At 50.1% G+C, this 26,584-nt stretch overlaps 1 protein-coding gene across 3 annotated transcripts in view; it reads right to left on the minus strand.

Annotated features, from left to right (window-relative positions):
* KIF15 (kinesin family member 15) overlaps positions 1-26,584 on the minus strand; it is a 927,215-nt gene that overhangs the window by 285,900 nt on the left and 614,731 nt on the right. For all 3 annotated transcript variants that reach the window (XM_078663524.1, XM_078663523.1, XM_078663522.1), the window contains exon 30: positions 20,897-21,006. In XM_078663524.1, coding sequence (XP_078519650.1) covers positions 20,897-21,006 — 110 coding nt within the window. The remainder of the gene's footprint in view (positions 1-20,896; positions 21,007-26,584) is intronic.

Raw genomic sequence — 26,584 nt, forward strand, 5'->3', positions numbered from 1 at the left:
CGAAGAGGTAGTCTGATCAGAGGATCGATGGCCATGTTCAAGAGCTCGGAATACCAGACTCTTCGTGCCCAATCCGGAGCCACAAGAATGACTTGGCCCGGTCACGCGTGATCTTCTTCAGCACCCTGGGCAGAAGTGGTATAGGTGGAAAGGCGTTTAGAAGACCGCCACTCCACTCGTGAGGAAAAGCGTTGCCTAGCGAGTGCTGCCTTGGAAATTCCATCGTGCAGAACTGCTGACATTGCGCGTTCTCTTTGGTGGTGAACAGATTTAGCCAAGGCTCTCCCCACTGCTGAAAGAGAGCTTGCACCACCTTTGAGTGAAGATGCCATTCGTGATCCATCATGCACCAGCGGCTGAGTTCATCCGCCCTGGCTTTCAGGGAACCTGCCAACTGTTGAACCACCAGGGACATGCCCTGATGTTCCAGCCATGTCCAGAGGCAAAGAACCTCTTGACATAGGGTCCACGACCCCACCCCGCCCTGTTTGTGGCAGTACCACATGGCGATGGTGTTGTCCGTGAACACCTGCACTACTCTTCCTTTGACAGAAGGAAGGAATGCTTTCAGAGCAAGAAGAATCGCCCGGAGCTCCAGAAGGTTGATGTAGAGCCCAGACTCTGCAGGAGACCAGAGGCCTCTGATCTCCGCCTCTCCCATGTGGCCGCGCCATCCCAGAAATGACACATCTGTCACCACTGTGAAGTCTGGTTGGGGAAGGGAGAGGGATCTGCTGTTGACCCAATCCTGGTTCGTTACCCACCACTGCAATTGGTGTGCAGTGCCCTTCGACATCTGGACGACATTGGAAAGATTCCCCTGATGCTGCACCCACTGGAACTTCAGGTCCCACTGCAAAGCCTGCATATGCCACCTGGCATGGTCCACCAGCAGGATGCAGGAGGCCATGAGGCCCAGCAGCCTCAAGGTCAATCTCATTGAAACCCGGGAAAGAGGCTGAAACTGCGTTATCATAGCCCGAGTATCCCGGACTCGCTGCTCGGGAGGATAAACCCGAAAGTACCAATTACTTACCTTTGGTAATGGTGTATCTGGTAGACACGATTATAGCCGCAGATTCCTTAACATAGAATTATCCCCAGACGTGAGACTGGATACGGAAAACTCTTTTGCCACAGCATCTCTGTGCGCCTGGGGCCGTACCACGGGACCCCGCCCAAACATCGTCCGCAGGCATGACGTCAGCAAGGTCACATAAGCCCCGCCCGGCGCGCTGGCATCAGTTTGCTTCAGATAACTTTTCCACGCCACCAGGCAGAGACAGTGTAACCGAAAAAAGTGAGAGCATGAGAACAGTGTGCAATAAGTATAAAAGGAAGAAAGAAAGGAAAGCAATTCCTGGTGAGCAACAGCACCACAAAAGGGAGCGTCCGCACTGCAGACGAGAACACCTATGAACGAAATAAGAAACATGGCAGCTGCCCACAGGACAGATCTACAAGGGACGAGACACCCCTTCCCAGGGAACAGAAGAAACCAAAGGACCTGCAAGAAAGGCAGCAGACCGAGAAGACCGCAGTCACAGGCAAAAACAATAAAGGGGGAGAAGGTCCTACAGCAGACCCCCTCCAACAACCCCTCCAAGGCACGCCGAGGCCCCGCACGAGCGAGGGACCTAAGCACCACCCAGAGACCTCCACCTAAACTGACTGCAAGGAAGGAAAGAGAGAGACCCAGAAGTAGGGGGGGCACAAAGGACACCGAAATCCACCCCCACAAGACCAGCCATAGCAGGCAACCATCAGGAGGGAAGCGAACAGGACAGCCGAAGAGGGCAGCCACCCAAGGGAGGCAAACACAGAAATGTCAACAAAAGGGGGTGAAGACACCTGGAGAGCCCAAGCCACCCAAGGGAAGTGAGAGCAGAAGGCCCAACCGAAGAGGCAGGGCCCCCGTAGAGGCAAGGCACCCAAAGAAGACCCGAGCCGAAGGCCCAACAGGACAGGCCCTCGCAGAACGGGGAGAGGAAGGGCGACGGGTCGTGAAGGAATCTGCGGCTAGAATCGTCTCTACCAGATACACCATTACTGAAGGTAAGTAATTGGTACATCTGATAGAGACTACTAGCCGCAGATTCCTTAACGTAGAATAGATACCCCAACCATAGCAGACGGGGAGGAGGGACTGCGAGGGGAGCCCCTCCAGCCCAGAGGAACACAGAGCCCCAACAGGGGATGCAGCAAGAGGCAAGGGAGGATAGAACACCCTCCACAAGGTAGGGGTTGCCGAATCCTGGAAGAGCGAAGAAGACCTGCATGAAGCCAACGACAGGAGCCTGCAACAGAGGACACCACCCCCAGACCAAGCGAAGGGACCACGGAGCAGGGAGGCGCCTCACAGTAAAAGACAAGAAGAGCAGACGGCACACACGCGGCCCACTGCGGCGGAGCACACACACCACTACAGTTCACAGCCAGAACCCTGGTAGAGGCCAACAAAGGAGTACAGGGCACCTAGAGCACGAGGCCAGCCAAGTGAAAAAAGGCCAAGAAGAGGACCCAGAAAAGAAGCGGACCGGGGGCACAACCCGGGACAAACCCGGGGCATCGACTCACCGGAGCCGACACAAAAGGAAGACCAGAAGGAAGGCAACAGTGCCAAGACGAGCCAGACCAACCGTCCTAGCAACAAGCAAGACGGGGTCATCAAGGAAGAGCCCACTGGGGGCACGACTGAAGGGCGCCCCGGATCTCGAGGCAGAGAAAGAAAAAGAAGAAAATCCACCCTAGGCGACATACAGTGACCTCAGGGAACCAAGAAACCCGAGAGGGCAGACACCGCCGTCAACAGAGAAAAGGGGACTTCACAACAGTCAACAAGTACCCCACCTGGGGTAGGACACGTCCCCAAACAGTACCAGGGGAAAACACCTCTTTGGGGAAGAACCCAGAAGCAGAGGAAAAAAACAAAAGGACCGCAGACAGCACCACAGGCAGCTTACCAAGAAGCCAAACTTACAAAAAAGTTGAAGGGCCGAACGAGCAGCCAAAGGCATAGCTAGGACAACCGGACCTCAAAGACCCACTCCAATCGAAATCAGACAAATATGTAATCCCAAGGAGTCGAGGGAAGAACAGGAATCAAACTACCACAGGGTCAAAGGGCCGACCAGCAACCAAGCGCAGAAGGGCCAAGGAAGGGCTACCAAGGCAGGCTGCAACCAGAACCAGACTGAAACAAAGATAGGGCCCCAATGGAGCAAGGGATAAACATCTCCCAAGGAACACACCAGAACCGATGACCGAACTCACAGAGCAGGAGGACGGAGGCCCGCAAGAAGCCGCTGAATCATGTAGGTGTGAAACAGAACCACTCCGTCAAAGGGCAAATCGACCAATCGTTCCCGGATGTTTTCAGGAAGACTCAGATCTCGCATCCAGGAATGGTGCTGGAGGGCAACCGAACACGCCATAGCACGGCCAAGACAGTCCGCTACATCCAAAGCGGAACGCAGAATGTAAGTCGCCAACTCGCGCCCATCGAGCACATGGCTCCGCAGGTCTGCCCCAGCCCAGTCCGCGGAGAAGCGGGGCACAAGGGCCTCCGAGGAATCCCAAAGGGAAGTTGTAGCCCGCGCCATAACACAGAGCGTGTGGAGCGTACGCAGAGCGGCGCTCGAAGAGGCAAAAACATTACGCCCCCAAGAGGCCAGCCAACGGGCCTCCCCGCCGAACACCTCCACTTTCAGATCCACACCGACCACAGAACCACACTTAGAGGCACCCTCATCTACAGGCCACCAGGACCCCGCACACAATTCAGCGAAGACATCACTGACTTCATCAGCCCACATGCCCTCGCCTCTGAGAACTACATTCTACTGGGAGACCTCAACTTCCACCTGGAAAAGAAAAGCGACAGCAACACCACCTCCCTTCTGGACAACCTGGCCAATCTCGGACTCAAACAACTTGTTGACACCCCCACCCACATAGCCGGACATACGCTCGACCCAATCTTCACCTCCAGCAAGCACATCTCCTTCGATCACACCACAACTCTCCATTGGACGGACCACAGCTGTGTTCACTTCAGCTACAAAACTACCTCGACCCACAACTCCTCACAACCTATTCCACGAAGAAACTGGAACAAAATCACCACCGACCAACTACTCACATCGCTCAAACAATACCCTCCCGCCCCCCCATCGGACCCAAATCAAGCGGCCACCAAACTCAAACAATGGATCACTCACAGCGCTAACGAACTAGCACCCTTGAAAAACCACCAAACCAAACAGGGTAGCAAAAAGGCCCCCTGGTTCAACGAGGATCTTAAGAAATCCAAGAAACTATACCGTACTCTCGAGAAAACATGGAGAAAAAACCCAACCACTGACAACCTGACCACTCTCAAGACAGCCACCCGCAAACACCACCAATTGATCCGATCCACCAAGAAATCAGCATTCAAGGATCGACTCGACAACAACGCCCAAAACAGCAAGGAGCTATTCAGCATCGTCAAAGAATTTACCAACCCCACCACAGCCTCAAACAACATTACTCCCTCCCAAGAACTCTGCGACTCGTTATCCTCCTTCTTCTACAACAAAATCGCCGACATACATAACAGCTTTGAGAACATTCCCATAGAACAGTCCACTCCACCCACCTCCGAACCTAAACCGCCCTCTAACATCCTTAACGCCTGGAACCCAATCACCTATGAAGACACCATCCGCCTAATGAACTCCATCCACTCTGGCTCGCCAACCAACCCCTGCCCCCACCACATCTTCAACAAAGCAGACTCCATCATCGCACCCCACCTCCGTGATGTCATCAACTGCTCCTTCAACTCCGCTACCTTTCCAGAAAGTTGGAAACACGCCGAACTCAACGCCCTCTTGAAGAAACCCACAGCGGACCCCTCTGAACTTAAGAATTTCCGCCCTATCTCCCTCCTCCCATTCCCTGCCAAAGTCATTGAGAAAGCAGTCAATAGACAGCTCGCCGCCTTCCTTGAATCCAACAACTCCCTCGACTCCTCACAGTCCGGCTTTCGTGCCAAACACAGCACCAAAACCGCCCTCATTGCAGCGACAGACGACATCCGAACACTACTGGACAACGGAGAAACAGTTGCCCTCATCCTACAAGACCTTTCCGCCGCCTTCGACACAGTCTGTCATAGCACCCTCACACAACGCCTCAGCAACATCGGCATACAAGGAAAAGTCTTGGACTGGATCATATCGTTCCTCGCCGGAAGAACCCAAAGAGTCCGACTCCCCCCATTCATTTCAAAGGCCACCGAAGTCATCTGCGGAGTACCACAAGGATCATCACTCAGTCCCACCCTCTTCAACGTTTACATGAGCCCCCTCGCATCCATCGCGCGACAACACAACCTTAACATCATCTCTTACGCTGACGACACCCAGCTGATCCTCTCCCTTACAAAAGACCCTAACACCGCCAAAACCAATCTTCATGAAGGCATGAAAGAAGTAGCCGAATGGATGAAAAACAGCCGCCTAAAACTCAACTCAGACAAAACGGAAGTCCTCATCCTAGGATCATCCCCCTCTGCCTGGGACGACTCATGGTGGCCATCGGCCCTGGGCACGGCACCCATACCCACAGACCATGCACGTAACCTAGGTTTCATCCTAGACTCCTCCCTCTCGATGACCAGACAAGTCCACGCCGTCTCATCCTCTTGCTTCAACGTACTTCGTATGCTCAAAAAAATCTTTCGCTGGATCCCCACCGAAACAAGAAAGACGGTCACCCACGCACTGGTCACCAGCCGACTGGACTATGGAAACACCCTCCACGCCGGAACCACATCCAAACTACAGAAAAAACTCCAACGCATCCAAAATGCATCAGCCAGACTCATATTGGACATCCCGCGCCAAGCTCACATTACCGGTCACCTGAAAGACCTCCACTGGCTTCCCGTCAACAAGAGAATAACGTTCCGTCTCCTCACCCACGCACACAAGGCCCTCTACAAACTAGGACCCGAATGCCTCAACACACTACTGTCCTTCAACACACCGACACGCCAACTAAGATCCTCCAATCAAGCCCTCGCCGCAGTTCCGCGCATCCACAAATCCACCATGGGAGGAAGATCCTTCTCCTACTTGGCGGCCAAAACCTGGAATTCTCTCCCCAATCACCTCCGCCTTACCCAGAACCACATTTCCTTCAGGAAGGAACTTAAAACCTGGCTATTCGATAAATAATGCCCCCCTTCCCCAAGCGCCTTGAGACCCTCTGGGTGAGTAGTGCGCTATACAAATTCCTGAACTTGAACGACAGAGGGAGCAACACAGAGGGCAAAGATGGGAAGGCAGCCTGAAGAACAGGGCCCTGGGCGGAATGATGGGAAGAAAGGCATGCGGAGCCGGGCAGTGGCGGCGAAGCAATGGCTGAGGCACCGGGTCCCCTGAAGCAGGGCGTCGCCAGGCCTCCAAAAGGGAATCATGGAGTGACGCTTCAAACGGAAGCAAGGGCTCCCCCCCCCAGCAGAGCCCTGGTGGAGAACCTCCAACAAATGGCCAGGAGGCACCTGGGCGATTGGGAAGCCCATCTGCAAAATTCCGGCAGCCCGGGTGAGAGCCCGGACAAAGGCTCTGCCCGCCGCCGATGGACCGCGCAAAGACGAGAGCAAGTCTTCTGTGGGCGAAGGCTGCAAGCTTACCCGCCGTCCCCACTCCCCGCTAGTGGAAATAAAGGCCCACACAGAAGAGACGGAAACCCCACCGAAGAGTGAGGAATCGGAGGGCCCTCTAGAGAAGACGAGAAAGCCGCAGGGGCGGAGCCACGCAAGGGGCAGAACTACCGTCCCGGAACCCGCAGCCGCAGGGACGGGGCAGAGCTGGTCCCAGAAGGCGCCAGAGAGAAAGTAACTTGGTGCCCAGACTCCGGCGAGGAACAGACCAGAAGGCGACAATCGTCCGGAGATGAAGGAACGTCTGGCGAAGACTCTATGCACCGACGCCGAATCGACGCCGCAGAGACCGCGACTCCTGGGACCGGCCCCACCACCGGCGCCGCGTCCCCCCGAAGGGTCGGGCTCACCTCCACAACTACTAGTCTCGCAGGGCAAGGCGCCAGCACGACCCCGGAGGGGCCCACCGCTGGTGGAGAGAGACATGCGGAGGCACCCCCCGATACGGCCTCAACCCGCGGCGCCATACGTCTCGGGGAAGAAAACCGCTGGCGCCAGACCGGCGCCAGCTCGGCCTTCAGGAAGGCATCCGCCTGACCCGAAGGCCGAGGGTAACCCGGGGAAGAGCCCAGAGTTCCGGCGACCCCCTGTGACGCCACAGGGAACCCCGTAGGGCTTTACCGCGAAACGGGGAAGTTGTGGGTCAAGGAGGGGGACCCCGAAGGGCCGCACCCCGGCGACACCACATCACCCACTCCCAAAGCCGCGCCGCCGGGGACGGACCCGCCGGCGACTCCACAGCCGGCCATGCACGAGGCGAGGAGGCCTCGGAAGTCTCAGGGGGAGGGGAGGGGCGGGGCGGGGAGGAGGGAGGCCTGCAGAGCTGCAGCGTAGGCCTCCATCTGAGCCCTGGGCGCCCCTTTGCCGGGAAACGGCAGATAGGGGGCCGACGTCTGAGGACGCACGGCCCGAGAGGAACTTGCTTCCCCTGCCAAACTGAGGACCATGTTGAAAATTAGTACGTTTTGGTGAACATTATCTGCGCCATCTTGCCTCTTCCCCTGATGCCACACTTTTGTCGTGCGCGCCCGCCATTTTTTTAAGATGCCCCGATCAGAGCGAACCCTTTTGCATGCTGCTGGCCCCTGACATAGCCCTTCGCCTTCACTAAGCCTGCACGCTGACCACCCCCTGCTTGCACCTGCCTTGCCCCAGGCCCTCATCCTGTTCCCAGCGCGACACCTCCCTGCTTCCCTCTCATGATCTCCGGCCCTTAGATGCAAACCCCCTTTTTCCCTGTGTGCCCGTTTTGTCTTCCCCGTTCCCAGGCCGACACCCAGCTCTGCCGATACCATTCCTTGCCCCTCCCCGTACAATAGAAAGCTTCCCCCATCAAAGGATCCCCGGGTTGATCAAAGCCCCCACTCCATGAGATCCGATCGAACCCCCCCCACATTCCGTGAATCGGCGGAATATCCAGCTGCGTGATACTCATCACCTGTTGTGACTAGGGTGGGGACTTCAACTGTAAATGTGTGTGGGAACGGGCCCAAAGGGGATTTCCGGGAATGTCTTTTCCATACATCAAAGCTTTAACATGAATGTGTAATCTACAATAAAGTCGTAAAACAGTGTATAAGAGGCCAGGCCTCAGAAATGTATCTAGAGCACCTCAGAACGATACCTTCTGTCCGTTTCGTTGTGTTCTCCTCCGGAGAGAATAAAACCCTTGTTTCCTGCTTTCCAGTCTCCAGCGCCTGCCTCTTCATTGATTAAATAACTAGAGGGTCACAGAGGCAATACCGCCGGGCAAATATCGATTGTCCCCGACCCGACTCAGGTTTTAACAATTGGCGTCCCAAGCGTGGGGCCCATCAGCGACTCGTGGATCCAGTGGGAGAGGTCCCGACGACAGAGTGAACGACTGCAACGATCGGGAGAGCTCTTGCCCAATAGACCCTCGTCTGGCAGCCGATCATCCGAACTTCACTAGTTCCGAACAGACCTCTCTCGAGTGATCTACGGTCCTGACTGGGGACCATCAGGAGTGCCGTGAGAAATACGAGAAAAAGAGGACGATCGGGCGCTGGATTCGGAAGACAAGAAACTGTCCACATGGTCCGGGTAAGGTCGTGTAATCACGACAAGTTACGAAATAATTGCTTGATTGTTTGATTGTTTAAAAATACTAGTATTGCCCTTTATTTATTTGGAGATTCACTGTCTACAAACGGAGAAACAACGGGCTCTCTCTTTGCAAGCAGTGGAGGATAGGTAGGGCAGCAGCCGTGCTTATTTTTTTCTCCCCCACTCAATAATTACTTGAAACTGAACTGTTGTTCGCAAAACTATTGTTTCCTGGAGATTCCCTGTCTGCAAACAGGGAAGAGACCACCCTTTTTGCAGATAGTGAAAAGGGTAGGTAACGCAGATCTTTGCGGACCTACTCATTCTCCCCATTGTTATTTATTGGTCTTTTTGTTATTTTTGATCCATGAGGTATTCACTGCCTGCAAACAACGTTGAATAGAAATATTCTGTCCAGTCTTTGCACCTAGTGATAAGATAGGCAGTGCTGACTTTTTAGTCCCTCGTTACGAGCCGTCATGTCTGTCTTCTCCCCACTGATTAATAGCCTGTTTAGCCCGGACCGTGTATTAGAGGTGGACCATATAGCTCCACTAGAAGGCACCCCTAATAAGGACATGTTCATAAACTATGGATTAGTCACCATAGCCTATAATAAATTGTGGCACAGGTATACCGAAGAGAGTCAAGACAAACAGTGGCCACTGGCAGGATCCTTTGACCTTGATAAAATAGAAACGTTAGAAATAGCCCTTCGAAATAATAAGACAACGCCAATTATGCTCGACAGTCTCGGTATGTGGCGCAGAGAGGCTATGCAACGACAGAGAAAAGACGAGGACAAACCAAGTAGAGAAATATACCGACAGGACAACCCCAGGACATCGCTGCCCACAACTTATCCCCCGACACTATGCAAAAGACGACCAGACTTAGGGCCAGACCAATGCGCTTTTTGTAGGTATGTCGGACACTGGAAAGCCCAATGCCCGACTCTACTGAGCGTGAGTAAAGGCAAAGGGCCGACAGGAACGACAGACCGGCAGTACGAGAAAAAGCGCGAGACAAAGAAGAACCCGACTTACATAGACAGACCAGACAGAACCACCACGTTTGATTATGCCCGATGGCACAGATTTCGCCAGGACAATTTCAGCGGCATGCTCAAGTTCTCCTAGGTCGGGCAACGTCAAGACGGGAACCCAGCCTCGTTTCAAATTCACAGACGGAAAGAGATAATTATGACCAATAACTGTTTTATATTCGTCTTGGGTCTTTGTATGTCGTACTTGTACTGTCCCCCGTCTGAGTTTGTGTGTATGTAATGTACAAATCTGCGTCATCCCTCTACACGTGTTTCCGTGTTACTCAACCTCTGTTAGCGGAAACTTAGCATAAAAGCAACCTGGAAAGAAAGAAATGGTAAAACAAAATCCGTAGACCATTAATGAACTTGAACTTTTAATTTAGCACAACAAACAAGGAATGATAACGGTAAACTGTAGAAAATGAAAGTCAAACAGAACATTCGCCCCCCCCCCCATTCTGGAACCTTCCAAAGTAGGGCAGGGTTACGGCTACGCCCAACCAACGGCAACCCATATAAGGCGGGCCCGGCCGCCAACTCTTGGTCAGGAAATCTTAACGTATGGGGGAGCCGGAGGAGAGGCAGGAGCCAGCAGCCCGGGCAGTTGTAGGTAGTCCCGCCACATGTCTCCTCAGCCAGCCGCAACGGGCCTGGATAGACTTAAGTAGTCCCGCCACATGTCCAGAGGAGAACGAGGCACCTTTTTTCCTTTTCTCTTCCGTAACAGCCGCAGCAGCTCTGGACGGCGGGATGTCCTGCACGTACCTCCACAACAATTTGTCCAAGTTGGGCTGGGAGGGAGAGGCGACGCGGACGAGCCTCTCCCACCTCCACCGATAGGAGGTCTCCCAGCCCCCGGCCCGACGCCGGACACCCCCAGTCAGGCGATGGTGCCAATACTTCCACAGCACCGAACACACCATGGTGGCACCCCAGTACTTGCGCAGCACCGAACGTGCAATGGTGGCCATATTTTCGGAACACCGAACCTGCAATGACTGCACTGATACTCGTGCCGCGCCGAATGCGCGCCACAGGTGGCCATACTCCCACAGCACTGAGCCCAGGACTTGGGGAACACCGGATGTGGAGGGACCTTCATGCGGGGCGATGAAAAGGAGCGGCATGGAGTGCACCGGGAGAAGGAGACGATGCGGACGAGTCTCCCTCGCCCCCCCAGGTGGGGGCATCACAGCTGCACCCCAGCTGAACGTCCCGCTTTCACACAACAGGGACCTCTTCCTTTCACTCCGAAGGATCTCTCCCACTCTTGCAAACTCGACGAGAGTGGCCCCTGTAGGGCCTCAAAATGGCGTCTGGGTCTGCTGGAAGGCGGGCCCCGGCCACTAGAGTAACTTTGACCAGCAATATAATTCGAACATTTGCCCCCTGGAGCACGAGCCCCCATCTCCGACAGCATCTCCGCAGCCTTGAAGATCCTACAAAGGTCCCCGGCGGAACCTTCGGCCTTTGCAGCCTTCCGGTAAGGGACGGCTGCCTTGATCGCCAACGAAACAAACATGACATTGCCACTCCTTCTGTTAGCATGAATTCTAGAACTGCCGAAAAGGACTCTGGTCCAAACTGCCAGTAATGGGAAACATTTCCCCCTGATGCTGCTTCCGGACTGAGCCGGCCCCGCCCAAAATGGCGCTGGTATCAATCGGAACTTACGAACACTTCGTGGTGTTCCTTCGCACTAATATAAACTTGATGTTCTGAGATTTTATATGATCCTTTGTACACTTGGCTAGAAAAGACAAGGAGAACTCACTCGACGAACAGTATGAAAGGATCCCCGTTACAAATGTTGATTACAAATGTACAATGTATTATATTTTTAGAACTGATGTAAACCTCATTTACGACGCTCACGTACGGTATGCATATAGGAAATCTGATTACCACTATTATGATTATGCTTCTAAATTATGAAATAAATGCCCCCGAACCCCCAGCCAATTAATAGACGTTTTAGTCTCTTACAAATGAATGAGTAAAACTTTCCGATGTTTTTTATTGCTGCAAACGACACCCCCCACTGTACGCACTTTAGCCATTGCCACGACCGGCCAAATACGACCGCACCCTCATAATCCTCATGCTGAAATGATTTTGCAAAATAAAGTTTTTGAAACTATGGACGGGTATTGCATGCTTTATTTTAAAAAAAATGTGGGATCGGTGGGAAAGTTCTTTTCTGTGCACCCTACTCTGCTCTCTCTTTAAGGTTAAAAGAAGATGGTTGCCCAGCCCTGGAGGACGGATCGGATCGACAACACGACACTCCGCCTTCAAAGTACGCGACTGACTCATGAACTCTCGCGTAGAGGAAGACCTTGACTTCCAAGGATGGGTAAAACGAACGGTGTAAATGAGGGAATGTAAAAGGAGGGTGAAATGAAATAATGTAAATGTGATAAAGTACAACGTTCCAAAGTATCAGGGAACGGAGCTGACCCAAGAACCGAAGAACCTTAGAACGCCACAGCGTTGAAAGAGGTTTAAGGATCCCGATAGTGAGATACATCCTTTGACTAGATACCTCGCACTAAGCACCTCTGGTTTCCTTTTTACGTTTCCCCGCACACGACCTATATGGACACACTACCCCCCTCGACTCCCGAAACCATATCCCCGGGGACCCTGCCCCGAGGAGGAAAGACGAGTAAGAGGTAAGTAAAGGACTTATGAACCCATGTGTTTGAATATGCGCGAATGCTGTCTCCCCCACCCCTTTTTCCTCCCTCTGCAGGTTACATCAGAAATTACAGCCGAGGTGTGGCGAAGATCTGAAGCCTTGCCATGTCTAATACACGAAGCGGACTAGCGCCGCAAGGTGGTGTCTAAGCACGCCTGCAAACTACTCACGTATCGAACAAACCCGGAAAATTAGCACAACCTGATAAAAAGTGATCACCCTTAAACCAGACCGGACGAGTGAACCCATGTCACGTATGATGCGAAACTATGAGGGAATGTGTGTGTGTGACTGAGGCGTCGACCCAACTGGTCGAAGGACCGAGAATGCGAGAAGTGCGACAAAATGGTACCTCCTTTCTTCTTTCCTTTTTCTCAAGGCACGTCCCCTCTACCCTGTCTAATGCTCGAACTGCATGATTACAAGATTCTAACGCAGACCCGTGAATGCCCTTTACTGTGTAATGCACTAAATAGCCTTTCTTGAATACACCGCCACCCTCTCTGTTGCACGTGTACTATTTAGCCTGCCGTTGCACTCTCTCTCTCTCTCTCTCTCTCTCTCTCTCTCTCTCTCTCTCTCTCTCTCTCTCTCTCTCTCTCTCTCTCTCTCTCTCTCTCTCTCTCTCCCTCTGTTTTTGCACTCCCACTCTTCCGAGTGATTAGCCCCGAAATTGGCAGATTGCCACCCCTAGCACACCTCCTAATTGGCTTCAAATACCGTCAGTATTTGCACAAAAACTTGTCTTTAATACAATCACCCTGAAGCCGCGTCATTACCTCTCCTTTTCCGCTAGAAGTCAATGAACCGAGGTTGGGCCGTAAGGGAAAGGACAGGTAAGACGACAGAGGTTCCCTAATCTGACCCGAAATAAGGGAACTACCTGTCAACGGCTCCTATGGTATAAAACAAGGACCTCAGAATACGCGACCCTCCCCTCCCCGAATTGTCGCAATACCCAAACCGGAAAAATGATCACCCCTGTTACCTCCCCTGTATCAGCCGCCCAAAAACTGGAATTATGAAACTACCCCTCATTTCCGGTTGTGAGAGATGGGTCGATTTATGCCCTTACCACAAGTTTCCTATGTCCCTGGTTGTTCCCCATAAAACCCCTGTCCTTCCTAATTAAGTAATCGGGCTGTAAAAGGTTACGTAGGATCCAGAGTGATGTTTTACAAGGTTAACAGACTAGTCCAAGGTAAAGAAATCATCGAAATGAACCCCGTAGTAGTTGAAAGGCAGGATGCATCGATAGAAAGGAAATGTTTAGCCATGTTCGTCTCTCAGCAAAATACCTGTGTAGTACCATGTTGACGACTCACAGTACCCTTTGTAAATGTAAAACTCTAGAGAACGGCATATCTTTGCCAGGTCCGTCTCACGGAGGTGGGTCACCATCAGATGAACTGTCGTGACTGTGATAAATAATTGTAAAGGAAAGTCATAGTAAATCCAACAGGCCCGTCACCGGTCATTCATATGCCAGTTGTGAACACTAATATAACGGGCATTTTTCATTCTTTGCCTGGAGCTGGGAGAGAAATAGACTTTTTTGATTATCTTCATCTGCAAATTCTCTAAAGACTGTCTTTTCAAACTTGTTTAAGGGTACTGCTGTTGGAGGAGAGAAGGACCGGATGTGGGAGCACGAGGCCTGACTGCAGACTAAGGAACACCTGCGACATTAGCCAAGGCGAGACCACGACAGAAAAGAGCTGCAGGACGAGGCACTGTTTTCGACAGCATGAGAAGAAAGGGTCGACCTGATGCCCCTGCTCGATGTCCAGTGTCTGTCGACAAGTCCCCGCTCTCTGAATTCGGTCACACGCCCGCCTATTTGAAGTCTCTCGTTTCCCTAGTTTGTTCCTAATTTGGCCTTGCTCCATCCCCCTTTTCCTCTGACCTACCCTATGGACTGTTTTGTACGCTCTTCTTCCATCTGAACTTTCTGACAATCACCTCAAAGGACACAGGGTGATAAGGACCTTTCCGACCAGAAACGCGAGGAAAGGGTCGTGCCCTGCAACGCAGAACTTAGAACAGAGCTGGACTTGTAGCTCCACCGCCGGTGCTCAACAGCGCCAACGAAAGGCAACAAAGAATGATGAGAACTCGTTAAACTTCGAACATTTGACATCCCCAATCGCCGTTTCTGCTAGACCTCATTTCTCTCCCAGCCGCCACCGTATTGATCATGCTCCAATCCGAACCTGATATATATGTAATAACCTGCCAGTATGAAATATGCTTGCTGCTCTCGCTACAGAATCGTTTTTGTATTGCATTCCTATGACTTTCCTGCTAAACAAATTGATCAAAGTTTATCAAATAGGCCCACCTCCTAAAAACTAGAAACGTTAAAATGTATTGTTTACGACTCTTTTTCATCTAGGGTTCCTACCGTTTTCTTTCTCATACCCACCACAATAGAACCGAGTAGAAAATGAACCAGCAAGATGTCTTGAATATGTTAAAGGGAGGACTGTTGAAAATTAGTACGTTTTGGTGAACATTATCTGCGCCATCTTGCCTCTTCCCCTGATGCCACACTTTTGTCGTGCGCGCCCGCCATTTTTTTAAGATGCCCCGATCAGAGCGAACCCTTTTGCATGCTGCTGGCCCCTGACATAGCCCTTCGCCTTCACTAAGCCTGCACGCTGACCACCCCCTGCTTGCACCTGCCTTGAGTCATAAACCCCTCTTCGGCGCTGCTCTGCCCCAGGCCCTCATCCTGTTCCCAGCGCGACACCTCCCTGCTTCCCTCTCATGATCTCCGGCCCTTAGATGCAAACCCCCTTTTTCCCTGTGTGCCCGTTTTGTCTTCCCCGTTCCCAGGCCGACACCCAGCTCTGCCGATACCATTCCTTGCCCCTCCCCGTACAATAGAAAGCTTCCCCCATCAAAGGATCCCCGGGTTGATCAAAGCCCCCACTCCATGAGATCCGATCGAACCCCCCCCACATTCCGTGAATCGGCGGAATATCCAGCTGCGTGATACTCATCACCTGTTGTGACTAGGGTGGGGACTTCAACTGTAAATGTGTGTGGGAACGGGCCCAAAGGGGATTTCCGGGAATGTCTTTTCCATACATCAAAGCTTTAACATGAATGTGTAATCTACAATAAAGTCGTAAAACAGTGTATAAGAGGCCAGGCCTCAGAAATGTATCTAGAGCACCTCAGAACGATACCTTCTGTCCGTTTCGTTGTGTTCTCCTCCGGAGAGAATAAAACCCTTGTTTCCTGCTTTCCAGTCTCCAGCGCCTGCCTCTTCATTGATTAAATAACTAGAGGGTCACAGAGGCAATACCGCCGGGCAAATATCGATTGTCCCCGACCCGACTCAGGTTTTAACAACCAGACCCCGGAGGCAGACTGGTAGACTTCCCCACCGGCGAGCGAAGTGCAGGGGGCCACGAGGGAGGGCGGCGACGCAGCCGAAAGCGGCAATTCATGGACTCCTCCGGGGACAAATGCAGGGACGAGGCCGACAGAGACAGGCAGGCCGACAGCAGCTTCATCCGGCGCTCCCGCCGAGACTTGGGTTTGAGCTGCTGGCATGCGTCACAGTCCATGGAGTCGTGGTGGTTGCCCAAACACCACGTGAAGATGGGATAAGGGTCCGTCGCCGACATCGGACGCACACACCAATCGTAGGTATTAAAGCCCGAAAGCATTGCACACAGTTCCCCAAGAAAAACGAGGAAAGGCCTGAAAACAGGCGTTAGCAGAGTAAACCAGATCCGCGTGGCATGTGGAAAATTGATGTCAGCACACCGGGGCGGGGTTTATGTGACCTCGCTGACGTCATACCCGCGGACGTCAGGGCGGGGTCTCGTGGTGCAGCCACAGGCGCGCAGAGATGCTGTGGCAAAAAAGAGTTTTCTGGATTCAGTCTTGTGCCTGGGGATAATTCTACGTTAAGGAATCTGTGTCTAGTAGTCTATCAGATCTGCACTGTATCCAAAACTACTCCGATGTAAGGGAGCTTCTAGAGAGGGAATCATGTGCGATGTCAGCACGTTGATAGTGAACCCCATCGAATGCAGGAGGCCCGCTGTAGTCTGGAGGTGGGAGACGACAGCCTGGGGCGAGCCCGCCTCCAACAGCCAGTCGTCATGATAGGGGAAAACTGGAAGCCCTGATCCTCGCAGATGAGCAGCGACCACCGCCATAACTTTCATGAACACCTGAGGGGCGCTAGTAAGGCCAAAGGAGGGCAATATAAATGTCCAACGCTACCATCCAGTCTCCATGGAGAGGGCAAACAGTACCTGAGCTAATGCCAACATTTTGAACTTCTCCTTCCAAAGGAAGCAGTTGACGTCCCAGAGATCCAAGATAGGACGCAGGTATTTATCCTTCTTGGGTACCACCAGGAAGTAGTGGGAGTAACAAGCACAACCTACTTCTGGGACAGGGACTCGCTCAATAGCTCCCTTGGCCAAGAGAGGTCCAAGGATCTGGCATAGCTCTAGAATCTTTGAAGCGCTCTAACGCACTGTCTAATTTGTTGCAAAACAGGAGACGGCCATCAAAGGGCATGTACAAAAGAGTCAATTGGACATCCCCAGAAAACCAAGTGGATCTCAGCCAGGCGTAGCAACTTCGGGCTACTGACGTAGAAATCCTTCTACCCAGCGAGTGGACGCTGTCCGGCCCACATCAGATGGCGAACTTGCAGCGGCTCTCCCCTCTGCAACCGCACAGGAGAGTGTGGCCTGGGCCTCCTCCGGGCACTGTGGCAGCACTTGCGCAACCATGTCCAACACAGAGAGGGTGTAACGGCCCAAGAGATGGGCCCGGCTGTGGTGAGTACTGGAATTGGCCAAATACGCTAAAGGGCTATCCGAAGTCATGTCACTGCCTGGATGGCACAAAGTAAAGTGGTTAAAAGACTTAAAAGCCCTGCTCGCCAATCTGGGTTTAAGTGAGGCATGGGATGGTAGGTCCTCTCCCCCGAAAGCAACTCTAAAAGAGTTTGTACTGGAATTGGGTTGCGTTTCGAACCAGTATTAGCCATGATCTGGGCAGGCTTGCGGATGATTTCCTGAAGTTTAAGCATCTACCGATCCGCAAACTTTATCTGGACATCATCTGCAAACCATTTGATAGGGCCCTCTATTTTAGATTTAGGGTCGGGGCTTTCCCTGTGCGAGCCTTCACAGCTCGCTGGAAACCCCCGGCTCAGACAACAGTATTTTGCCCCATCTGCCCAACTAGGCCAGAAACTATAGCGCATTTCATGTTTGAGTGTGCGGAGTACACGCACCCAAGAAATAGGTGGCTTAAACCATTGTGTCGGTTGTTAGGCACCAGGTCTCATAATGAGGCGTTGCGGATCTTAACAGCAGACTCACAGCCACTGTATGCTTGTGGTCTGTCTACATTTTTAGCATGGGCATGGCAAATTAGAAGCAAAAGGCTCAAATTAAATGTTTAATCAGATTTTAAACCAATTGCTTGAAATGTTTTTTATCTTGTAAATATTGAATTCAAAATTGGTGTAAATAAATTCTCTCATGTTTTTATCCCAACATTGTGTTTTTTTTAATGTGAAGCTTTTATGATATATTTTTATCGAAATAAAGCCTTTTGACTTGACTTGACTTGATATGCAGTGTTCACCAACCGAAGTCCTAAGCTGGCAGAAGAAAACATCTTCGCTCCAAAATGGTCCAACTTCTTGGATTCCTTCTCTGGGGGAGCAGAAGGGAACGTGCCTTTGGATGTTGAGGCTTAGACCACCAAGCTCTCGGGGGTAGGGTGTTGGGAGAGGAAAATTTGGTCACCCGGGGCCGGGCGGTGGCGTTCGGTAATCATCCTATCCACAGGAGCCCCTGTGCTGGGCCTGGACCAACTGCCCTGAAGCATGTCTGTGAGGGCCTCATTGAACGGTCCGGCTCTGTGTCCAAGTCGAGGGGGAATTGAAGCCAGCCGGGGACACAACCGCCGTCGGTAGTGGCGGAGGTGTAGGCAGAGTTATTGGTGCCAGAGGAGGCATTGTGAGGTTGACCGGCATCGATCTGGATCCAGGCCTGTATTGAAGGGGGCCCAGCGGCACCGAGCCGGAGCCGCCGGCATTGAAGGCATAGAGCCCCCAGCCGAGTCCGCGGGGCCCGCAGGCACAATGGCAGAGTCAGGCTACCCAAGATGGAGTGGAGAGCTTTGTAAAATGGACAAAGCTGGGCAGGGGATGCTCAGGCTCCCGGTAAGGGAGGAAAGCTCTGAGCCATCCCAGCAGGCTCCACAGGCAGAGCCGACAGACTACTACCTTTCACGTTCCTTCGGCCAACGGGCAGGTAGAAGGTGAAGAGCGATGGTGCTTCTTCGCCTTCTTTTTGTGCTTCGACTTACCAAAAGACGAAGACTTCGATGAGGAGTGATGGTGGCGACTCCGCGACCGGTCCCGCAACTCCCCTCTCGACCAGGACCTCGAGCAGTGCAGAGCTGATTACTGGGCCTCCAGAAGCCTTAGGGACCGCTCCCGCAAAGGCTTCGGGTTCATGGCCCGACAGTCAGAGCATGAATTTGGGTGTGGTCGCGCTCCTGGCACCAAAGGCACACAAGGTGCGGGTCCATGACAGACATCAACTTGTGACAAGATTCACAAGGCTTGAAGCCTGTCCGACGATGGGACATCTCTAAGTGCACCAGGAGGGAACGTCTCAAAAAGATGTTGACAAAAGTCGAAAAATCACTTGTCAAAATGACTTAGGGTACCGCTCTCTCCGGCTCTGCGCTGGCTGGCGCGGAAAAAGAAAGAACAGACGTCAGAGAGCAGGGGTGGCGTCTAAGTAGATACCACGTCATCCAGGCGATCACGACGCAGACTAACGCGGAGTCGACCGACACCACCTACCGACGTGCAAGGGTACTGCTGATAAAAAATTCTCCGGATCCAGCCTGGGGGTAATTCTAAGGTAAGGAATCTATCAGATTTGTCAATTTATTGACACCATCTGTGCATGTGATTTCCATTGAGAAGCATTTATCCAATAGTCAGCTTGGAAATTTGAAAATCTATATTGTCTTTCAGCTCCAACTGGTTAATTACGCCACTGATATGGGTTAAAATCAGCATCAGATGAAGAAACAAAGCCAGATGCTTCCAAATCTCAATTACACATATGTATGACTAAAATTATTCAACAAGCCATCAGGCCAGGGAAGAGACTGGTTTATTAATAAAAGAAAGTAAGCTGACTTCTACAACTGAACACAGAAGCTAGAAAAATTACTATTATTTGAGGAGCTGGGTCAGTGTCTCCAACAGAGAGAAGATGCAAGAGTAAGGCTTCCAGCTGCCTAATTAAGACCACAGGAAGAGGGCCTGGACTTTTTATTAAATACAGGTAGGGAATGCCTTCTCTTTATTAATTGAGAAGCTTTTATGACTATACACTTTCTCAACACATCTGCATTGAGGGATGAAATCAAGCATCTGGAAATGGTAGTGCTGTGATCCCAGCATAAATTGAATCTTTGATTCCCGTTCCAATGCTGAAATCAATGTCCTTTGTTTAAACTGCAGTGAAGCATCCCACGGAAAAAGAGAAAAGACCCACCCATCTTGTACTTTTCTGTCCGGATAACTTGGTTAATATTCCCAATAGTTCAAAGGTCGGATGAAGTACCACTACACACAGTACACACAATTTTTTCCAATAACAGAAAAGATTTAAATTATATGCCAATTTTGTTTGAATAACTCTCTGTAACTCAGACGTTTGAAGTAAGGTCAGAACATGTTGCTGCAGAAGCAACAACTGATTGCCTTGATAGGTAGAGATATGTTTAGCATTCTTTTAACGCTTGGCATAGGATAACAGATTTAGTCATTGGGAAATGGATTTTGATCTGATCTTAGCAGTGGGTCCTAGTTGAATCCCTTCCAAGAAGTTTTGGTTGATATGCATTCTCTATCCATTAAACCCAGCTTGACACTGTGCGATCATCACAGCATAAAGTGTTGGGGCTGCTGTGCAACAGTTTTGGAGTATGCCACATCAGAGGTCAAAATAATTTAGGAGTGTAACTCTGTATTGTTAAGGACATCTGATGAAAATGGAAGGGAGATTAGATATACTCAATAACAATCTGTCATTTTTTCATCCTGAGAAGCTACAAAGGAACCTCAGTTGGAAAAATAGCCAAAAGAGATGAAGACAAATGACAAACTATTTTCTGGAATGATTTCAAACTTGCTACAAAATAAAATCCTTCAATATGCCGGATTTAAACGTCACTTGATCAGACTAGGACCTTTTAATAAAGTAGTTTCATAAATGAATATAGTTTGCCCCATTTTCCAGAGGCTCAAGATGTTTATGACATAAATCCTTAATTCCAATACATGCGTTACCTGGTCTTGACGCCCCTCCTACATCCTTCTTGCTGACTTTTCAAATCCTGGCATTCGTCTAATAGAATCTGCATTTCTAGACGCATGTTCTCCATTTCACACAACTGTCCCTACAAAAGGTATTACAGATACAATTTGAAACAAAAAGTTAAAGATCATTTTCTGTTCAAATCAAAAGTCTTAGTCAACAGTGTGTATGAAAGACCCAGGCCTACATGAAATAGTTTTAAAGAAAGAATCACATTTTCTCATAAGGAAGGACATAGCTCTTCAGGTATGAAGGGCACAGGATAATTTGCTTCTGGATACAGAACAATTTGCTTCTGGCTATATATTAAGGTTGCAGCTAAGGCAGAGCTAGGGGACGTAATGAGTTTAAATCCAGAACATGTTCCGTAATTATTCAGTGCCACGAAAACTGCCACATGGAACTTTCTCAAGTAACCGGGGGACTAAATGGTTACTGGGTAAGATCCGCTAGAAGTGCCAGGTTTGGAATACAGATGCAGAATGCCACCAATAGTAACAAAGGTTCACCGTCTAGTCACTTTTGAAAAACAATATAGTAGAGAACTTTATACACAGAACAAAAAAACGGGGCAGTTTAAATGATGCTGGTCAATAAGATCATGACGTCACAGCACCAGCTGGAGACAAGGCATAACACATTTTTATAGCACTTTGAGTCAAAGGCAAAATATGCTTTACTGTAGAATCTTATGGCATGTCACAATTTAAAGGGTTCATGCTTCAAAACTGCAAAAATGTGCCTTTACATGGCAACCACAAAGGGTGAACTCAGGCAATGAATTAATGATCAGACAGGACTATGGGAAGAAAAATCTCTGCCATTTGGGCCTTTTCCCCCAGTTCACATGCCTAGTGTGCAACACAGTTGAAGCTCACCAGATCCAGCCTTTGCTGCAGGTATTCCACTCAACTCAAAAACCCACCATTCAAAAAGAACACATAACACTATCATACAAAGCGATTGCCATGGTTTGTTGAACTGTAGTGCTAGGAGAGGTGTACTGGGTGGGCACTCAAAGTTCTTCAGCGGTGTTAACCAGTTAACCAAGTGCAACAACCTGTTTAAGAACACAGTTTAGATCCTACAGGTGATGACAGATGGAACAGCCACTAAGGTTGACACCCCTTTGTGCCTGAAAACTTGACACATGAACCTCAATTTGATATTAAGAGTTTCTGATGTTAGTGGGATACATCACCCAATGGCAAAAAGGAAACCCTAGTGTAGAGACATGGAAGCATAGGGTCTAAGTGAATTGACTTGAAAACAATACATAGCACAAAGACGGTTCACAGGAGTCAGCTTGGCCAGCTCACATGTTGATTCTCGATGAAATAGGGAAAATGTATTACTCTTGGGCTTGGGACTGTGCGACACACAAATCTGGTGTCATTCAACACCAAAGGACCGGGATGCATCACTGAAGAGGGCGAGGTATAGTTCAAGCATTTTCTTGGCCAACAGGCAGGGGAGCTCACTACCAGACTGGGTAGAACCAAATGAAAATAACTAATAGTGGAGAGATGTAAGCTCATTAGTACAGCATGAATGGCGATATTGCGATGGGAGTAGTTTTCTCTTTTCCTAGCACAGACCTTGGATTTAGTCAGCTTGGCTGTGAGGCTTCAAGCCTCCTCAACTGGCAATCCTTGATTTGGTCATCCACAAAAAAATCCGCTCAGATTTCCATCTCCACTGGTCTTGCTGTAAAAGGGCATTCTTCACACGCTGCACAGATCAGCAGCAACTCTTCCTTAAGGCAGATTACAGTAGCTTTTGAAGTTTACCAGAGCCTACAAGTATTGGTTAAACCTCAGTAGGAGCAGCAACAAAGTCTTCATCCTCGCACAGTATCTCTTAGCCCCAGAAAGTGTGTAATTATGCGAAACAGGGGCAATGGTGGTAAAGTAGTGCCCAATCAGGAGTGAAGCCTCAAAAATGAACTTGACCAGGTAGCATTTTGACAAGCACATTTTCTTTCTACACTGGAGGAGAGAGTAGTTCATATCTGGTGGAATGAGAACAGAATATACTAGCCAAAATGTCTGAACAAGGGAGATGCTGACTAGTCGAACATTACTTGGCTCTGCACAAGAGTGGCTAAGCAGGCGCTACTGAAGATCATCAAAGGCCTAGCTGGGTGTGGATTCCACAAGTGAGATATATTGGGTCACAGTCAGAGGTGTAAATTTTAGGGGCTGCTACGTGGATGAGGGAAGGTGGCTGGGTCTTATGCTCATGCAGACAAAATCCAAGACATGAGAATAACTGGGATTAGAAATTAACTTGCTTTTAAGAAAATATTTGAGTAAAAATGAAGAATCTCTAAACTCCAACAGTTTTTTGGGAAACAAATAAAAATATTAGGCTCTGCACTCAAGGTGCTCTCCTGCATAGACCATTTACTCCCTACGGTGCAACAGTTTGAAGTTACAATCAAGGAAGGGCAGCAGACACTCAACTGTTAAATAGAGATATTACTAACAGGAATGCATACTCCATAGTTTTATTTTTTTTCACCTCAGAATGATATCCAGTTTGTTCATTTATACAATATATTTTTTGTTTTGAAACAATACATCACCTACGTCTTGCTCCATTACTTTCAAGAACTAGAATAAGACATTTTGTTAGGTGGAGTATTACCACCCAACAAGTCAGGTGGCGATATCTATTTAAAAAAGAAGATCACCCAAGTGGTGGGACGCTAGTGTCAAAACACTACCTCAATGCTAAAAGAATAGGATGGATGATGGCCTTTTTTGCCCCATGGCAAGATTGGAATTAGGTATGTATGATCTATTTTGTTGAAACAAGATATATATGATAAGCTGGTGTTCATGTTGAATAGGATTCTATGTGAAAAAATAAAAAAATAAAGCAATGAACTATGCTAAACTGTCATTGAATTGAGCTAGATCTGTCTTTTGGGTCTATCTTCTGAAAGGCTGACAGTGCTTCTGAACATTCTCTTGGAACTAAAGATGATATCCCTAAACTCTGAAGACTGGCTGTGAGCACCGCCATCATTTTCGTAAACACTTGAGGGGCCACTGGTTTTTATTTATTTTAAGAGTTCTATATAGCTCTGGCTAGACCCGGAGGTATCAGAGCGCTTTACATGAGGTTCCACAAAATTACAAGATTACATCAGTTCCAATTTACATCAGTTGCTAGACAAACAATTACAAGAGCATAGAAGACAAGATAAGTGAAGTGTAAAGGGGAAGGGGTGAGGGTAAAGGGGTAGGAGAGAGATACGGCAGAAAAACGGAGGAAAGTCTACCCAAAGTCCGGCTGGGTAGGTGACGGTCGAGGGGGAAGTCCCAAAACCCATCTCCTCTATAGTTATCAGGTAGCTCCACTGGGCATTGGCCAAATAGCTAGGTCTCAATGGGAAAACATTTAAAGAACATGGAGGGCAAAATAAATGGAGCGTGGAGGGGGCAGGGAAGGTGAGAAAGGGAGGATAGGGGAAGAGACAACAAGGAGAGACGAAATGAAGTCTGTCTAAAGGCCAACTGGATAGGTGACAATCAAGGAGGGAGTGCACGGTCCATCTCCCCTATAGCTAAACCAGGTAGCTCCATCGGGCATCAGACAAAATAGTTGGGTCTCAAATAATGAGGGAATATTCACAGATAAGCAGGGTGGGGACTAAGGGCCAGAAAAGGAGAGGGCAGAGGTCAGTAGCAGGAAAGTGGAGAGAAGTAGAGCGGGGAGGAGGGAGATACAGCGGAGAGACGAAGAAAAGTCTGTCCAAAGTCCGGCTGGGTAGGTGACGGCCGAGGAGGAAGTCCACATCCCATCTCCTCTATAGCTATCAAGGTAGCTCCACCGGGCATCGGCCAAACTGCTAGGTCTCAACGGTCGGCGGCAAGTTCGCAGATTCAATGTCTTGATGGGTTAGCCGGGTAGGTGATATGCTTGAGGACTGGTCGATGACCAATAGTAGTAGCACAACATGGTAGAGGACCACTATGGGTCCGAGGGGGCCGCTGGTGTCTTGAGGAGGTGCGGGTATTTAGTAGGTTTCCCGTTGCGTTCTGTGAGAACCTTGGTTTCCCCATTATGCTGCGTGGAGCTGGTGCCACCTGATGGTCCAGTGTAGTGCACTGTCTGTTGTCTGTGCAGTTCCCCAGCTCAGAAAATCGTGTGTGGCCTCCCCCTCAGTAGTCACTTCCGGGCAGCGTAGTCCACACCCCACTTCCCCGTGGGTACTCAATGCGCGGGTGATGGATTGCGCCTCAGGAACTCAGTCCATCTGGCAGGCACTGGGAGGCCTCACTCCAAAGATATCAGTGGGGAGGGAGGTTGCATTAAGCTGGGTGCAGACCGGGCGTTCCGGCGGCCATCTTAGGTCAGGCGATGACCTCCTCCTGGTGAGGCTGAAAGAAAGTTTGGCAAATTGAAAATGCTACCGACCTACTTTGGAATGCAGAAATGTCTGTAAGACTGCAGGATGGGTACATGAAAATACACGTTTCGCAGGTCCAAGGCACCATCCAGTCGCTGGGGTCCAGGGCTGACAGGATCTATGCCTGTGTGCGCATTTCAAATGTTTCCTCCTACAAGAAACCATTCAGAAGTCAAAGGTTCAAAACATGCTGGAGACTCCCATCCTTTTTCGGCACAATAATGAGTGTAACAACCCTCTGCCGAATTGATGTGAGCCATCAAAAGGCATATCCATGCGAGAGGATTGTACATCATGGGAATCCTATGAAGTGCATTCATGCGGGTCAGCTAAGTACACCACTGGTGCCCACAGCCCTCCCAGGCAATCAGTGTTACTGAAGACTTTGCGGCTAACTTATTTAGCTGCGTCTTATTCACGGTGAACTGTCTACACCAGGGAGCACTTATCTTTTTCTGGGAGCGTCAGCAAGATCTTGCTGGCAATGTCCCACAAGGGCATGTGTGTGGTGACACAATCGGTAGACTAGAATAACCAACCTCAATCTCAGACTGGAGGAGAAACAAAACACTTGTCAAAAGCCTCAGTCCTCCTGTACTCCCTATCAGGAGGCGTCTCGGAAAATGAATATGTATTTAATGTACTGCTTGGAGGTTGAACAACAAGGGTTTCAGAAGTAGGATGCTTAGTAAGAAAATCTGGATCGCCAGTTTGTGATGCTTGACAACCTCTATAGTCACTAGAAAAGGGCTTTGACAAAGTGGCCATCGAGGCATCTGTGAGGGCCTTGTTAAAAGGGAATAAAGGCTCAGACATGGCTCACCCAGGCTACATAATTTCTGTAAAGACGTTTGTTTCTAGCTCAACTGACGGCAGCTGCAAATCTAGGACCTCAGGTGCCCACCCGATCACCACTGCAAAGAAGGTACCTTTTTCAGGTGGCGAGTCAAACCCTGTCTCAAAAATGGTGTTCAGACCCACTGTCCTTTTGTAAATTCATGTAAAAGGTATGTGTGGAACGAGTGGGGAGAAAACGGGCTTCATCTGCACCATCATCCTCTCCTTCCTGGGATGTCCCTTGTTCAGAGTTGGAGCCAAAAATAATGGAACCTCTACTGGCACGTCCTTTCTGGTAGCTGCACCGGATCATAGTCAGGATTTATAACAACCAGTTGCGCTTTTGAAACCTCATAGCGTGACGTCCGTTTGGTATCTGACATCGGAATCAGCACTTGATTTT

Source organism: Lissotriton helveticus, chromosome 10 (assembly GCF_964261635.1).
Source record: "Lissotriton helveticus chromosome 10, aLisHel1.1, whole genome shotgun sequence".
NCBI classification, from domain to species: domain Eukaryota; kingdom Metazoa; phylum Chordata; class Amphibia; order Caudata; family Salamandridae; genus Lissotriton; species Lissotriton helveticus.